The sequence below is a fragment of the Drosophila gunungcola genome (genome assembly GCF_025200985.1).
Source record: "Drosophila gunungcola strain Sukarami chromosome 3L unlocalized genomic scaffold, Dgunungcola_SK_2 000003F, whole genome shotgun sequence".
NCBI classification, from domain to species: Eukaryota; Metazoa; Arthropoda; class Insecta; order Diptera; family Drosophilidae; genus Drosophila; species Drosophila gunungcola.
This window is the reverse complement of record NW_026453179.1, coordinates 5174247-5192463: the sequence shown is the minus strand read 5'-3', so window position 1 is coordinate 5192463 and position 18217 is coordinate 5174247. Positions and strand designations below refer to the sequence as shown.

The following is an 18217-nucleotide window of genomic DNA, read 5'->3' as shown; positions in this document are numbered from 1 at the left end:
TTAGGCGGAATGATTCATATTCCAAGAGGGGGGCTGCCATGGATGTGGGCGGGACAAATGGAAGACTTATTTGAGTGGCATTAGAGCAAATGATTTAGGGATTCGACTTGCGGTTAGTTGAGCTTCATCAATAATATGGATGGGTGACTTTTAGCCGGGCATGTTCTAATTTGATTAGGATAATTTATGAACTTCCATTGATAAATGGCTTAACAATTGCAAAAACTTGCAAGGCAAAGAATCAACAAAATGCTGCTAGTTAGTATTTGTTAATTAAAATTTAATATTATTAAAAAAAATATCTACAAATTATATATTTTCATAAAGTGGAAAATAAAACTAGTGACTTTGTGGTTAACAAAAATGTGCTTGATAAATTTTTAAATTATAAATTACATAAAATAGAATTTTAAAAATTGTATTTTGGGATATGGGTATGTGCATTTTATGTTAAACAAACTATAAATTAAACACAATTTATTTTTGTAAATTTTATTTTAATCAATATACAATCAACTTCAATGCTTAATTAGTAAAAATCTTTACGGGTAGCAAATTGTTTATTACAAATAAGTGTGAAGAAGTAACTATTTTTATATAATATTAAAATATATTAAATCCTACACCCGCTCTTTTGAAAATATAAAATCAGTTTATATGCCTTATGATTTCACCCATAAGTTTTATTAATATGCATGCGCCAATCTCAATCGACTTTCCATCACGCAATAAAATCCGATCCCTCCCTGTATGATTAATCGAATTTGTGTGCGGCACAATACTTGGAACATTTTCCACTTATTGAGTGAAATGGCGAACGGTCAAACCAATTATGGATTACGTCCTCAAGTCCATATGCGCGAATAATATTTTCAGAGTAAATATTGCCGGGGCGGTGAGGTTTGGGGCTGGGTTTCGGGTTCCGCCGGGATTTCGAACGGATGTGGGGGCGTACGACATCACACATCATATCGTATTTCGCATTTCGCATGCAAGCCGTGGGCGCAGCTCGGACACGAAATGGGCGCGGCCAAGTAGCCGCCGGTTGCTTGGCCAAAAAGGGCGACAATGCGAAAAATTGTGCAATCGATTGGAGGGAGCCAGGCCGAACAGGCCAGACCAGGCCAAGACCAAAAAAAACTCGGAAGTGGGGAAGATTGGATCCCGGCCATATGTTAAATCAAAGAAGAAATCAGGAGTGGGTGCCGCCCTGCGTGTGTGTGTGTGTATATCCTGATTGTTTTTTATCCATAACAAGCCGGGGGCCACAATTTATAATAGACTCCGACATATGCGCAGGAGTGTATTCGGTATCTATGGCACACACAGGTGCCGCAGTTCACAAGCCAACAGTCTTTGGCTGTTTCTCTGGAAATTCAATGGAATTTTGGTCAGGGCATTCCCAAGACGAGAATGCAGCTACTGCACCCCATCTGCTTACAGTAAATTATACAATAAAACCTGTCCCAGTCCGGACTTAGAGGCCGATTCAAATTCAAGTGTCATGCTATTTTTGGGCAAACACACACTTACACACACACACACACACGCACACTCAAAATTTGTCGCCGGGCTGCCTCAAGTGTCCACCAGACCAAGACCAAGACCAAGTCCCAAGTCCAATTCCAATTTCGAATCGAAAACCCAGCCCAAGTCGGGCCAGACCGCCGGGCGACACTTCTGTGGACGTCATGCCCTAGCCCTCATCAAACTATTTGCTCATATTACATCTTCTGCAGCCCGATCAGCCCATGATCCAGACCCTAACATTATATGGGGGCCAGGGAACAGTGGTTTGGAATAAGGAAAATAAGGATATTGTTGTGCCATATTTTAAATAGGTTTAAATAAAATAAAAAGGAACAACATTATTTATGAACTAAAGCCCCAATATTATGTTAATAAGCTAAACGTTTTCAGTTCATAATTCTTAAACGGTCATCAAAAAATGCTATATAAATCCAATCCAATTTCTTATAAATTAAATAGTTAAAAAGGTTTGTGGAAGTAGTAGCTTTCATATTTTATTAAATAATGCACTGAATATGTATTACAATAATATATTCGTTTTTTCTTACATTTGACATCTAACACATTAATATTTGTTAATATCAATCATTATGAACATATGCCAGATAGCCATTTTTATTAAAAATATATCCTTCTTCTTTGTTTAAGAAGATCTTTAGTGTTTTTTAAAGAATTTTCTTTGCAAAAAAGAGTTGTATTTCACAGAACTTAAATAGTAATTTTATATAAAACCATTTATGCTTAACTGGATCTGTTTAGATGTGTTTGTAAATATATGCACCTTTGGAATTTTCGGTTTCCTTAACAAGTTGAAAGGTTTTAATATTCTTTTTTCCTTAAACCCAAACCACTGTGCTTGAACGGCCCCTGGTCGCTTCTTTTATCGGTCGAGCTCGAGACCAGATTGGATGATCTTGGGCCTGCTCCTCGCACTTAATTGTTGGTCATGCACTGACGCTGCATTTATTTATGGTTTTCTTAATGAGTCTCGTATTTATTACACAGCAGACAGACGTACGGACGGACATACGAACGGCACGGGCAAAGACATCTACATAGCCGTATAACCATATATCCCCGTTTTGGGTCAGGGGAAATACGTGTCGCATTTCATTAACGGGCTTCCTTCGGGCTGCGATGCCCAATCGAAGGCAAGAGTTTGTAAAATATCGAGTGTAATTTGAATATGTACTTGAAATAGCATGGAAATTATTTGTCGCGTTGGACTCTTAACACTTATTCCGGTCGGAAATGACCGTACTTGGTGGCGGTGATATCGGATTTGAATGGGTCATTCGGGTATATTTGTTTTGGATCTTTCTTTGGTTGCGCTCCTCGAAAAAAGGGGAGGAGTGGGTGTGGCAGGGCATAAGATCGGTTTTCCGGCTATTAAAACAAAATTATTTGGTGTATAACCTGATTATAGATGCATCGCATTAGGTTGTCCAACATAATCCCTGATGGAAATGCAAATACAGCTTCTATGTTTAAAGACTCTAATCGGGCATCTACGGCCGTATGCTGGGAGTCAATCCTTCCCACAATCAATTAACTCATCGTCTCCCCCGTAAAACGTCTTTCCACTCTTCCAAGGGTACACCTTTAATCCCACCCTTTTGGCCAGCTCGACAACTGAATTGCCGCTGGGCCAAAATTGATAACATTGTAACATTGAATTTTCTGCATATAAATGAATTAATTTTCTGCCGACGCATAGTCGAAGCTTTTGGCTCTGTCTCCGGCTCTGACTCCGGCCTTTTGTCCGTCCGGAGCTGTGGTTTTTGTCCTGTCCTCCGTATCAGCAGACTGCCATCCCCATCACATCCCATCAAGGCTGCAGGCATTGTGTATCGGGCTAATTTCCATAAACCCCCCTTCTTCTCACAAGAGACGAAGAAGTCGCAACGCCATTGTTATGCTAAAGTTCGCTCTGCGAATTGCGAAAGGGGTTGCAAGTTTTATCCTCGACTATCAGGGGGATGGGGATACGAAACGGACCACCGGGCTCGAGTGGGAATCCGCTAAAAATTTTTGGTAGCCAGAGGCCCAGAGAGGATAAGCTCACCACCAAACCAAATTGTTGCACAAATGTCTTTCGTGGAATCCCGGCCAAATATGAGAGGCGAATAATGGCAAAAAAGAGCAACCCGTGTAAGCACCTTAAATATCGAGGCCCTAGCGCCCCTAAAACCTGCTTTCTTTTATATAGGTTCACTGTGAAAAAATATGCTTTCAAGAAAAAATGTACATAAATAATATAAACATTTAAGTATTAAGCCAATAATATTTAAATAAAAAAAATTATTTACTTTAAAAAGTTGAATACATTATTTTAAATATTTTACTAGTTTTATTAAATATGTGTGTCTATTTTATAAAACCAGTTGGAAATTGGTATGAAGTCATTAGAGAAAAGCCTATTTTACCCTTTAATTAAATGACAAAGCTTTAACATTAAGAAGTAAAATTAAAATGGTTAAAACATATATAAAAATATATAAAATATATTTTCAAAATAAAAAAACATAATAAGCATCGAAAATTTACTGTTGACCATTCCTAAAAACAGTTAAACAAGCCAGATTTGAATGGGTTATCGGTCATAGAAGATGGTGGTATATATTTCAGCAACTTTAGATTTGAAGACATTCTTATTTTTCCAGTGCAACAATATTTCTCTTGGTGTACAGATATCGGGCAACTGATGATATTCTGCCATTATCCCAGACGCCTAATCGTGCGTGAGTAAGGGCGAGGATGGTTCTCCGGCTGAGCTGCTTAGTTTATTGTGCAGCGTGGCCTGCAATTGCCTGTGAAATTGCATTGAAATGCGAATTGCATTAGGCCCGACACAGTAGCAGCATCGATTGTGGCAACACCAACAACAGATCGACGCCCCGGCAGTCCTGTCAATCAAAATAGATCGCTTAGGGATAGAATCGGGAAAGATATATGGATGGGGGAGTGAGTGTAAGGTGTTCGCTGTCAGATTTTCTCCAAAACGAATCGCTATAAATTTTATACGCTTCTTGAAACTTTATTTTATGGTTGTGCCAACAATGGCCAAAACGAAAACGAGTAGTCAGAAAGAAAAAGAAAGAATCTACCAGCCGAATGGAACGCTGTTAATTTACGAGATATACTCCCCATGGATTTTTCGGTTCAATTTGGTCCATTTTGTATATACAAAGCGGGCGAGTGCAGAGATCGCGCAGCGGATCCGGGACTTCCATTCGTGTGAATTTGAAATAAAACACACTGCACCTAGTAAAAGTCATCGGCGGAAAGGGGAGGGCTGCAAAGTGGCCAGGGGCGGGACAGGGGATGGGCCATCCCCATAACTTCTTAGGCCTGATTGCTAGAAATTTATTGATTGCCAATAACTTATTCAGTTTCCATGGCTCTCCATACCTTAGTTCATCCAATCTTTAAGCATATGTAAATATTATCAATTTCATTTATTCTAATTGCATACAAATAATTTTTTTGTGTGGTAACATTTTTGTTTCTAATTTTTATCTTATATGGTACATTTACTATTTTTATTTGTTGGCTTAAATGGCTTGAAAAATATATTGATTAATATATTGCTAATAACATTGTATTCTTAAATATCTTTATTTTAATACAACTAAACTACTTAATGATAAAACTGAATTTTTTAAAAAGATTATTTATATACAACTAAACAATTTAACAATATGAGTTTAAGAAATAAAACTGTACTTTTTTTTAAATGTTTATTTAAATAGAATTAAACTATTGATTACCATAAATAAAAGCATATAATATATTGACTATGAATTGAAGCTGATTCAAAACTAGAGCCTTTCATAAGCGGATTATAATATTTAAATAATTTTATAACGTCTTCCTGTAAGGCGATAAAGTATTTTAGAGACGCTATTATAACGCTTATAAGCACCCCTCTTTACGGCCACGTCCATGTGCCAGCTCACGAAATCATGTAAGATCCCAAGATCTTCAGCCCTGTGGCATCCACAGATGCCAGCGACATGCCACAAATGGACTGTGGACTCGCCCCCAGATCTCACCTCCCCAATCCATCCGATTCCGATTTCGATTCCGATCCATCCATCTCGCGATAGATAGTGACAGCAGAAGACCCCAAAACTAGCGGCTAAAGACTCGCGACCCGGACATGTGTCAAATCAGCGCGCTAAATGTTTGTGGAGCATTTAAAAAATATTTTCATGTAATTTGGTAAACTAATTGTTGCTGATGCCGCTGCTATTGTTGTTTTGACAATAAGGCATTTGTAGCTTTTCAGCGATGAGAGGGGCGCGATTCGACTTTGATTGACTTGGGCTGACAGACGGGCGAGTTGCAAGTTCGAGTTTCAGGCTCTTTTCATGTGAGCTGTGTGCTGTTTGCTGTATTCTGTGTACAGCGGAGCGGGGTTTTCCGCTATTCATTTGCCTTGTTGCATTATGTTCGACATCGACATGTAATTGATATATTGGCTGCAGGCGCTCCTCTCAGCGATCCACCCACTCTCCAGCTCCAAATCCCCCACTAAACAGATGTTTTGCATGCTAATGTTTGTTTACTTTGTATTGTTTTTAAACTAATGCTGATGCTTCGGTCTGGGATTGTCGGAGTTTGCATCTGAGCCTATCCGCTGCGGTTTTCCATATGCCAAGGGGGAAAATTCTTAATTGGTTGGATATTGGATGGCAATTAAGAGGCAGAAAAGGTGTTGGGCTGAATGATATTCCAAGATTGCGATTGTAATTTGTTTTTTTTTTTGGTATCTATTGGGAAATAATTTAAAATTACTTTACTATAATCTGAAATGGATATATCATTTGGCGTTTTTATTCAATTATTTTTAAAATTTGTTTTTCAAATTTTTACTATTTGCATTGACATTTTTTTCCTTCACCCCGAGTTCATCCGGTGAAACTTTCAGCTTCCACATGCCTCAGACTCGTTCATCCACTGCAATCACTCAAAAATTCTATAGAAAATGCATAAAAACTCAAGCATGGTTTGTATACACAAATTTGTTTGCTAGTAATTAACAAATTTAGGGGAAACAATATCATTAATCCTCGACAATATAAAATCAGAGTTTATTTCCAACAATAATACAAACATTTAATGCCCTGCGATTCCGAAACCCCGTTGTCGTAGGGCTTCCCCCATTCCAAATCCTCCGTCCTGGGCTGTATATCAAATCTCTAATAAGTGCTGAGTACAGGGGGAGGGGATGGGGATGGGCAAGTGGGGGATCGCTTGGAATCAGTTGGGCACATGCCTCAAATGGGAAACGGACCGATTGTGTTTTTTCTGGGAAAAAACTGTCGACGCAACGTCTACGGTGCAGCAGCAAGTCCATAAAAAGCAGGCGAGCGTATAATGGCAAAGCCCATTAAAAAAGGTGCAGAACGCTGTTGATGTTTATGGCCACATCGTTCAGATATATAGCCCAGATATATTCAATACGGTGCCAACTAGATGCAGCTGATTCCGATGTGTCAGTGAATGGAGATTATTGAGGTATAATTATGCAAATGAAATATTTCAATGACTGCGAAAAAAAAATTACACAAATTTGGAAATAATTCAGGAAAAATCCACTAAATGGGCAAATAATATGTATTTTTATAAAATTATTATTTTAAACCATATCACCATTATTATTTAGAAAATTAAAAAAAAAAAAAACTGAAAGCCAGCAAATTTTTAAAATAGATATATATAGATATTTTTTTAATTTACCGATTGTTTGCTTGGAAGATAAGGAACATACCAACGAAGTAACAAAGTGTTTTCAAATGTGTATCTTAATAATCATAAGACTAGTGAGCAAATCAGTAGATTTCACTATAATGCATATTAAAAATCATCAAATAAATGATAGCCCAAAGTTAAGCCATGAGAAAAAGTTTCATCCAATTTAAGCAGACTGGAAATGCATCTACTTGTCTGCCATTTTAGTCGTGGAAAATGCCCTTGACATTTGCCTTTTACCTTTCTCCAATCCCGTACTTTGAGCATTTCCTGTTTGCTTTACTGATTTCTTTCCTCTTTTTCCGAGGGGCCATGTCTTTCGGACACCTTTCCCAACAAGTTTTCCCAGCGATCGCCGACCAAAATGGCCGCCACAGTGGTAACCCCCGTTGAGTGGATGGAGTGCCAGTACAGAGCCACCCTGAGAGCTCAGACTAGACAAATATTGAGTTTTTCAATTAGCACCCCCAAAAAGTTGTCTCTCTGCTTTCCAGCCGCCCCTTTATGTGTGGCCGGGCAAGGGCAAAAAGGGAAAAAGGAAAACTTACCCTTACTTGGCAACGTTCGCATCGTCCCGTCTCTTTTGCCTCGCATCGTCCCGTCTCTCTAGTCGTTTCGGGCACGGGAGTGTTTGTCTAAAGGATCAGGCTTTTGTTTGCTTACGGCCGCGTTAATTGCCCATAGTGGCGAGCGTTTAAAGCCGCCACAAATCCCCACCGACGAAATGTCATGTCGCCCCTCGCCACGTGTTATACACGTTACCTTGGGAACTCCTCCTCGATTTGTGTGCGCAAAAGATAAAGCAAACTGATCCGGGGACTCCTTGATGTTTGCACCGCGCTTGTTTTTCATGTTGTAAAGTTAATTATAAATTAAATATTGATTCTGTGCGTGCGACCGACCGACCGGCACTCTCTCGATTTTCCCATTTTTCACTTTTTATTCCATTTTCCAATTCACCATTTGCAGTTGCTTTTTGCAACCGCCAGAACGGCATGAAATTGATTGGTCACGTATGATTTATTAATATTTTCTTTTCATTACGCATCCGCAGCGTTGACAGCAGCTGTTTTAATTGGTTTAAAATTTCCAATGCACTTCAATTGGGCTGCCATTTAGCCCGCAGTGGTCTGAGGTTTAATGGGCCACAGTTGTTCGGCTGCCGATTTGCATATGAACATGCACAAGTCACATCTTACGCAGGGATAATGCATGTATATTAGTTTTCGGCTTCTCAAGTGGCTGTTCATAAGTTCTATTCGATTTCGTTAAATGTTTTCGCTACCTAATTGTTCCGTGTTCCGTGTTAGACATGGCTGGCGTCTGTTAGATGGATTCGCAAATCCTCTAAATTGATTGGGTAAATTTATTGTTTTGGGTTGCTAATTAGAGTCTCTGAAATAATGTTTCTTCATTGGAATACTCTTTCTAAAATCAAAAATGTGTTTATAAGAAAACAGATAAAACTATTACTCTGTTGAAATACACATTGTTTATAATGTTAATTAATTTTGAAAGGATTCTTTGGATTTCAGCTAATGAGTACGTCATGTTAATTGTATTTTGACAAACTAGAACCACCTTTATCAATGTATGTTTGCAGTTATACGAATGTACATTATTACGTTTACACTAGTTATTGTATTTGACAAACCAATTTAAACTCATTAAGCAAAAGGTAAAGCTTGCTTGTTAAAAATTGTAAATAAGTTTTGTGTATAAAATATAACAAAAATTTGTTTAGAAAGTTAAGCTAGAAGTTAAAAAAAATATTTATTATGATTTTAATTCACTTAAGTTCACTTTACTTAAACAAAACTTTAAAATATTTAATAAACTCATATTTTCCTTAAAAGCTTTAAAATTAGTTTTCTTAAATTTTCTTATCAATTGTGTAAAAATGACTTGGTCAATTTATCTCTTTTGAAACCAAACTTACCGCAAAATATGCAAACAGCGACGGCAAAACCTGAAAGATGCACAGTTCACCTACACCGACACGGGGCCACACACACACACACACACTCACAGCGTTTCGTATCTATGTGGGCCGACAGGTAAGAGCGACCATGATGGACAAGTCGGAAGGGAAATCCCGGGGAGGGGGGAACGGTCTTGTTGCCAGTAATTTATGTGCGGCCATCGATGGTCGAGGCTTTGGCTGTGGAGGTGAGGCAAATGGCCACACCGACTGACCGACTGGTCAAAACAAGTCCACCGAAGACAGCAGGGGGAGGGGGTGGTCGCCCGGTGTCGATGGGATATGGGATATGGAATATAGATGTTGGCAGCGGAAGGAGAACTGGAGATCTGGGCATCGAGAGGCAGACTGCGCGGCCCGAACGAGTTGTACTATTCAATTGGCAATTGTTGTAGTTGTTAACCCTGTGTCACCCCCCTCAGCCTCTCCCCCTCTCACCATAACCTATTGGTGGCAGCGACGTCGGCGTTGTGGTTCTCTCTGCTGCCGCACTGCGCTTGTATCGGTGAGATACTTTTGTATCTGTGAGCAACTTTCGTATCTGTGAGCTACTTTCGTATCTGCTGCGCAGTCAGCGCTGTGGGCGTGGCCTGAACCGGCACCAATTTTGCCAAAATTCTTTTTGTGTGTCGCTCAATTTGAATTTGCCCCTGCTGCTCGAACGGCACGCCCCAGTTAGATACATAAATATTTATAAACTTTAGATACTTTTCGCCAGGGTTTTCTGCCAAGGTGTGAACTGGCGGTCCAGAGGGAGAGGTAAAAAAAAAAAAAAACAGAGACAGATTATGAAAAAGTTTTGCTAAACGACGGAAGCCAGAAAGTAAGTGAAAAAAATAACGAGTTATATCAAAAATGGCCGAAACGTGGAAATTTCTCCGCCTTCTATTTATTTGGTTAGCGATTTGTGATTTTTTTTTTACCAGCCGCCACAACCTGGTCAGGTTGTCTTTGCATTTATCTATTTTGCATAATTTTGCTAATTTTCATTGTTTATTTGCTCAATCGATTTGCCTTCTATCTCGTTTTTAGCCCGCATTTATTGGCTTTGTGTTTGTGTCAATAATCGTTTTTCCCTCGCCTTTTTATATTTATTTTTTTTTACAACGATTGTGCTAATTTATTTTATTGCATTGTGTCCATGTGTGCGCCTGAGTTTTGTAATTGCTTTGATTTTTGTCTGCTTTGGCTAAAAATTTATTTGAAATTTTAATTGTGCAAATATTATGCTAGGGATTATGCGATTTATTTGTTATTAAACGGAAGTCATGAAAATGAAATTGGAAATTGTAATTTCGATTGTAATTTAGCAATTTTGTATTATTGTTTTCGCACCGTCCGTCCGTGTGTCTATTGTTGTTATTTATTTGAAATGTATCCGGCGGATAAATTGTGCACACAACGCGCACATGCACTGGCATATTTTTTAATGAAGCCTGAAACATTTCAATTTCAATTTCCATTTCCATTTGGCTCTGATTGCCAATTTTTGTTTGTTATTGAATGATTTGTTCTAAAATTTTATGATGCATAGATTTGTGTAATATTTCAATTAAATAGTCAATGGAATCATTTGGATATGTTGGCGGTGAGTGTGTTCATGGCTCTCAGGTTAATTAACTTTTATGAAATGAAAATGTTTGGATAGATGGATTTAACTATTTTAGTGGCTTTGGCTGCTAATTTAATAGGAAAATATGGACTTGCGCGTCTTGTATGATTAGTTTAGAATGTAAGTTCTTAAGTCAGCCTTTATTTAAACAAATGAAGTGTTTTTGTTAAAGCTTAAAGACCATTCAAAATTCTTTATAGATATGCAATCATGTTTTGCAGGTTTTTGGATTTTATTTGTAATTTTTCTACTTCAATTAACGATTTTATATTGTAACGAATATAAAGTTGACTAAGTTTACGTTAAGTTAAAATTTTAGTTAATTTTTTTGAGTTATCGAGTGTGGATTTTTAGGATCATTTTTTTTTTCATTAGCTTTCATTGTAATTTTTTTCATATGTACTTTAGTTTTTTTCACATAAAGCCACATATCATCTTATATTCCAGATCCCATGCCTCTGTCGAAGAGTAAACACCATAAATCGATTATTGATTATTTGAAGCAGCTCTCAGCTCTTTCCAAATGCATTTAAGGCGGCATACTGCTGAAATTGAATTTCCAGGGAGTAAAACTAATTAAATGGAAGCACTTTAGTGGCCACAGCCGCCGAAGAAGTCGCAGGAGGATGGATTGGGAATGTGAATGTGAATGGGAATGGAAATGGGATGGACATAAACGAGGCAACGAGGCAGATAGTCGCCATTACGAATGCCAATTGAAAAGGCGACAAAACGCAGCCAGGAGTGGATGGATGCGGATAATTCCAAAGGGAAGGCAGCGCAATGGCAACAAAAACTGAAACTCGAAATTCGAATTCGGGCATAAGTGACAATTCAATAAGCCATGACGTGCCCAAATGTTTATTTAGCATATAGCGACGGGCGAATGAGCGACGCTCGACTGGATCGGGCAAAGGGAAAGGGAAAGGGAATCGGGGGCAGCAGGACTTCCAAGGGAAGTGGCTATAGCTATATGGCCACATTGCTTTAGGGGAAGAGATATAGCGACATAGCTGCTGCGGAAGTGCGCAAAGGGACTCGCAGGGAGAGTGCTCTGCGTCTGCCTTTAAACGGTGGTATATTTCAGGCAGACAATTTACTCGACCCATCACCATTGCCATCAGCAGTGGTACACGCAAAGAAAAGGTTCAATTTTTAAATACCACATTAATAGCTAATTGCTTTGACGCATGAACAAGCATATCAAAAACGTCTAAGCCTCTTCATTTTTGAATCCAGTGCAAAGTAACTTTATATTTATAGCCTAGTTTAAAGATGCAAAAGGGTGATGAAGAGGAGTATAGATGGTATTAAAAACAGCTAAAAAACATACGATTTTTTAAAACCACTTTTCTTTTATAACTTTCTGGTCTTATTTTAACAAATTTACAAAAATGTATATAACAATTTGTAATTAAAATAAATATGTTTACGCTTATAATAGTTTCTAAAAAGTCTCAGTTTTGACATTAATTTTTTAGTGAAATGTTACAAACTTTCGATTGTTCAATTAATCACGAATGTAGTAAAAATTTAACATTGAAGACAGAAAGTGCAGTCTTAGTTTTTTCTCCGTGCAGCCGTCTCGTTGGCCGCCACTTTCATAAAATGTTGCTGCTGTCGCTGGCGATGTTGCTGCTGTGGTTGCTGTTGCTGCCGTGCTGTGGTTGCTGTGGCAGTTCAAGAGAGATGAAATGTTTATTTAGGACAAATTGTCTTGGCTCGGCGGCGGTGAGTGTAGGCAGCAGGAAATTGCTCATTGCAGGGCGGTCGAGGGTTATACGTCTGCGTACCTTGTTAAAACCCTAGCCGGGCCGCAAAATGGCCTACCAATTAATATGCCTCGGCCGGAGAGCAGGGTACATGGGCATATACTCGCGCACAATAATCACTTTCATGGGCGTTACTCGTCAAATTGACTGCGAAATCTTCGGAACTGTTGACATGTGCTTGCCTTGGGGGGACTCGACTTCCCCTAAAACCCCTACTCCCCCACCAATCAGCCTTGACTGCATCTTTCCGCTCGTCTTTTTACCACAGCTTCTTTTTTGGGCCTTGTTTGCTTAGCCGCGCGCCATTGACGACACGTTTCCCAGCTTCACAACTTCCCAACTTCCCAGCTGCCCGTGCATCGCTCAACTAATTGTGTTAATCTGCGGTTGCAGATACAGATACAAATTCAAATAGAGTCACAGATACATCCACTCTTGTTGATTTTCCAATGTGTTTTCATTGCTTATCAGCTGCATAATTAATGGCTGTGCTGCCAATACGTTTTCAATAATCCCGTTGATGGCTACTTGTGGATGCAGATAAGTATCTAGCTCAAGTAGCTGCCATTTGTCGGATACTTACCAATTATTGCTGAAACTAAAACATTTAAGTACCTAAATAATTTGATGAATGATTTGATGGGTTATAATATACAAATAATATGTTACAAATAGCGGACAAATTCAAGTAATGGGTTCAAATTTTTAAATTTTACTATAAAGATGAACTGAAAGATTTAAGGATAAGGATGCTATAAAACAAACATCTAGTGATATATGACATTAATCGTAAAATAAATAAAAAATTTTTAAATATTAATAACTAGTTGACATTGGATTTTTGTAGGTACGGAATAGTTATGAATTAATGTAGTATTGAGTAAACTGAAGTTTAAATGAGAAAAAATGTAGTGTTAAGCTATGGTTAAAAATTGTCAAGTATTTGCTTAATTTATTTTAAAATTTAATATATTTGTTTAATCCTTTTGCGTAGTATAAGCCATAATCATTTGTCAAACAAGCAAGCTAATAAGCATTGTACATATAACTTCCTCTACTTAAATTAAACCTTAAGCTTTTAGAGTCTTGAAACACGTCCACATTGGGGATTCCCAGCCCCTTGAGAGAAAAACACCCCCTGGTACCACCCACAAACCTCGCAGGCCCAGTGTCTTTATATTTGTCAACGTCTTCGTCGTGGTAGACTCGTTCTCCTTACTCGCCTCGCTGCAGTTGTTTTCCCAATGTAAATATTTAAATATTTTCAAGACAAACATTTGCGTGTTGTCTCTGAAAATATGTTGATAAAATATTTGCTCAGCAAACTGGTTAAAAATTACAACAATTCACATCGCCGTCGTTGTGTCTGCCGCTGACTTTGGCATTTGTTTTATTAATTTTCTCAACACTTTTCCCGCTAGGCGCGGAGAAACAGCAAACAGGCCACAAGCTCAGACCGAAATCGGCATGCACTTAAACAAAAAAATATATATACATCTTTGTTGGATATCAACTTAAAATATTTTAAGAATATATATGAAACTAAGGGCTTTATTGATAATATATGACTTGTCTAAGGCAATTTTAGTTTTCATAAATTAGACAAGCCTTATTTCAGTTTTTTTTTTAATGTATAGAACTGATCTTCTTTTCTTAATTTTTGCTTTGCGTGGATATCCTATTTGTTTCTTTAATTGTGATTTTATCCATTTTGCATCTGGTGGTGGGCTCTTTTCTATTCATAAGAAATATGCAGTGGTGGTCCGTGTTTGTTGTTGCTACAATTATTGCGGCCGCTGCCCATTGTTGTTGCTCTAATTTCTGTTGTTATAATTGCCAGAGCCGCTCGTGCAGACAGCGCGGCACCAAGTGTTTCACATCCCATAGGCAAAAAAAAAAAGAAATATAAAAGAAATGCGCCTGAAGCCAAAAGAATAGAATCGAATATGGAACAAAGAAAACAGAATATCTGGATGTGCTCTACTTTAGCTCAATTTGCATTGTGGTCAAAATGTTGAGAGCTTCATCCCTGGTTTATCCTATTTTTTTGTTGGCCCTTTGGCGGGCCCTACAAAAGGTCAAAGAGAGCCACGGCGGGCGGTCCACTCTTCTATTTTATTTCCCCGGTCGAATGAATCAAGTTGCCGCGGCTGAAATTTCACATAACACATTCCAATTGCCACGGGCTGACATTAATTGTGGCGCAAACGATCGATTAGCAACATTTTAAAATTCATTAATGAATTGCTTCTCAAACACACGTACACCACGCACCCAACAACTATGTACATAAATAAGCAATCCCCACATGCGCGCCCCCAAGTCTCTGAAAATTTGGAATCGGGGGAGCAGGTTGGCCAAGACGGCACAGTGCCCGCCAAAAGTTGGTTTTCCAATCTTAAAGACTAGGGAAAACGGTTTGTAGCATGAATGCATGAATAATCAATTAATTAATAATTATTTATCTTACGCGTTTTTTAATTGTAAAATGCATTCATTGAGTATTATAGTTGTTTATTTTGTTTTTTGTTTGTTAGCAAGTATTTGCTACTTTGGCTTAGCTAGTAAGACCATTTTGCAACCATAAATATAAAAATTAAAATGGTATTGGCTCTAAAAAAGTGTTGACAAATCATTCATCACATGTTTAATCGATAGTTTAAATATTGTTCAAAAAAATTGAACGATAGAAGTCGTGGTTGCTCATCTCCAATCGTTTTTCACCTTTCATCAATATATCATCAATATATTTTCTAAAAAAGCTGATATGTCTACTCGGAACATAGTAAGAAGCCAAATATATAATTTTAAAGCTCAACCCTTAACTGATAATATCGAATTCCCAGAAACTGGTTAACTTTATCACCGAGCCAATTCGCGACAAACCCGTGACCGAGCTGCCAGGAATCGGCGTAACATTGGGTTACAAACTGACCGATGCCGGTTTTGGAAGGGCCAGCAGTGTACTGGGGCAGTTCCTTCTCTTCGACATGGACAAAGAGTACTTCTGCGATTGGATGTTTGAAATATGCCAAGCGAATACCCGTCAAGCCAATGAATGCTGGCACTGTCTTCTAAAATGGTGTGACGCGTTCCTTTAAACTTGTGTTCCTGTGTTCCAGCTTAGTTTCTGTTGAATTTATTTATATTTTATTAAATAAGCTCAAGAAATTGTTCAAATCTATGTTTTGATTTGACCCTGTTAGAGTCTATAATAACAATAATAGAGTTCTATAATAATAATAATTAACAGCTACGGAAAACGGTCTCAAACTATATTTAAAAAATTTTAGTGTTTCCTGGGATAGTGAATTCGTTATTGTTTCAGTAAAACAATGTTAAAATAAATACTTTAATTTTGGCAAATTAATTAACATAAAAATAAATATCAAAAATCAGAAATAAAAATTTGTTAAGAAAACCATTTCCCTTGAAATAACTAAATTCATTTTTTAAGGCATCGCGTGCTGTCTGCATACGAACTTAAAGCACTGTTTGACTTTTACTTCCTCACACACGCGTAAACCCAATAATAAATCGAAGAGAAAACTGTCTGAAAAATGACGAGCTGACGATTTGTATGGTATTTTGATATCCACAGACGGGCAACAATACCAAACCCAAACGAGCAGAGGCGTCGCTCGAAAGGAATTTTCTTTAGACCACCACCGCAAAGATTGTGTTTTAACGAAGTTCCCTGAATATGTCTAGTTCCATAACGAACTTTTTAGTAGCTATCCCACTGCAGCCCTTTCTCGCACCCCCCTGGCAGCATTCAAAAAACTTATTATGCACAAATAAATACTAGAGGCAGCCACAATTTTCCCCAAAGAGATAAAAATGAAGAAAAATTTGTTGTTGCTCTGGCGTTTTTCTGAGTTTCGATTTTTTTTTCCCTAGTTGATTTATACGAGGAACGGAAATCGTAGACTTTTCGACGCGCAGCATGAGTGCAACAGAAAACGCAGATACAGATACATCTGCTGGCCGTCGTATCTCTGGGATTCGGGGATTCGGAGAGACCCCGCTGAATGAAATTGGGCAAAGCGCATGAAATATGTTTGCAAGCAAATTAATAACAATCGATCTGAAACTGGCCAAGTTGCCAGAGAGCAACGCCAAATGATGAACGATTAGGCTTCTGTTTTTATAATCTGGGTTACACAAACAAGCCAATAAATATATATGCCGAATGAGTGATGAAGAATTGGCCATGAGTGGCCGATGCTGAAAGTTTACCGATCTCTAGGTGGTTTTTGGCATTTTTGCGAGGGCCTCTCCATCCGTTCCAGCCACAGCCACAGCCCCACTTCCACTCCCAATCCCAATCCCAATCGCAATTGCAGCCACTCCGCCGACAATTGTTTACCCATGCATTGGCCTGGCCAAACATTGGAACGCCAAAAAGCTGTCGTAACCATAAATTAGCACCTCCTTGGGACTCCACCATATGGTTTACATGTAAACTGCATTCTGCGGCCGAAAGATTTATCTGCCAATCCATTTCTAAATGAGTTGCTTTGCCCAAGTTTATCGCCGGCTCTCTCCCACTTGCGATTATTATTACGCTATATTTACAATGGATTGGGCAGGCTTCCGTAAACATGTATCCCAAAACATGCCCTTGACGATGATCGATTGGGAATCGGAGTGCTGCATTGTCGGGTGCTTCTATTTGAGATTCAACACTTCCGTTTCTAACATCCAAGAGTCTATAAATAATATTTAAACTTGCATTTCTAGTATATTATTTTTGTATTTGTTTAGGGTTATAGTTTTTATATTTTATTTTTCTGTTAATAATACTTTATTTACTTACTTGCCTGTTGATAAATAATAAATTTTGAAAAATCATAAGGGATTTTAGTTCTGAACTTTCTTTAGCTTTATCTTACCTTATTAAGCTCTACATAAAATAATTGTAAACAATTAATTTACAGTTCTCAATAAACTAATATTTGTTATGTTAATATGACAACAAAACTAACAATAGTTAAGACGTGGCTTTATTTAGTTTCAATATCGTTGTTATAACTTAAGCAGATTAATAATTTTAATAGTCATTAAAAATTTTTTTTCTACAGTAATCATCTAATTTTAAAGTTTATCAAGAATTAGTTTGTATTAAAGCTTTACAAAAAAAAATATTACAATTACATGTGTATCTTCTGAAAGTCATATTTGCAATATCAAACCGATCTTCTTATGGTTTTTCATGAATGCGACTTCCAGCTGGTTGTGGGCGAAGTTATTTGGTCAGTGTCGGGCAGCCACGCCCCCGCTTCTGGAAATGGGCGATTCTGCAGCAATCAGTTGGCCCATGGCCCGAACTGCCATGTGTGAGGGATTACGGATTAGATGTGGCCCGGAATGGACGCGTGTTCGAGACCGAACACGGCTGCAGTCGCAGCACGAGCTGGCGCTAGGCAGTCCAGTTCGGGTGTCTGTTTTATAGCCCAAGATCTCCGTTGGTCGGGGCATTTACCACCTCCGTGGGCGATAAATCTGCAGTGCGCCCGTGGCGCAATGAACTCGCCTCGCCCTCTTGGCAACTCCTCCTCCTCC

At 38.3% G+C, this 18217-nt stretch overlaps 1 protein-coding gene across 1 annotated transcript; it reads left to right on the top strand.

Moving 5' to 3' along the window:
• Positions 1-15315: 15315 nt before the first annotated feature.
• LOC128258580 (barrier-to-autointegration factor-like) lies at positions 15316-15826 on the top strand. Its single transcript, XM_052990274.1, has 2 exons — positions 15316-15437; positions 15499-15826. The coding sequence occupies exons 1-2, from the start codon at positions 15420-15422 to the stop codon at positions 15751-15753; spliced, it is 273 nt and encodes a 90-aa protein (XP_052846234.1). The 5' UTR covers positions 15316-15419; the 3' UTR covers positions 15754-15826.
• Positions 15827-18217: the final 2391 nt, after the last annotated feature.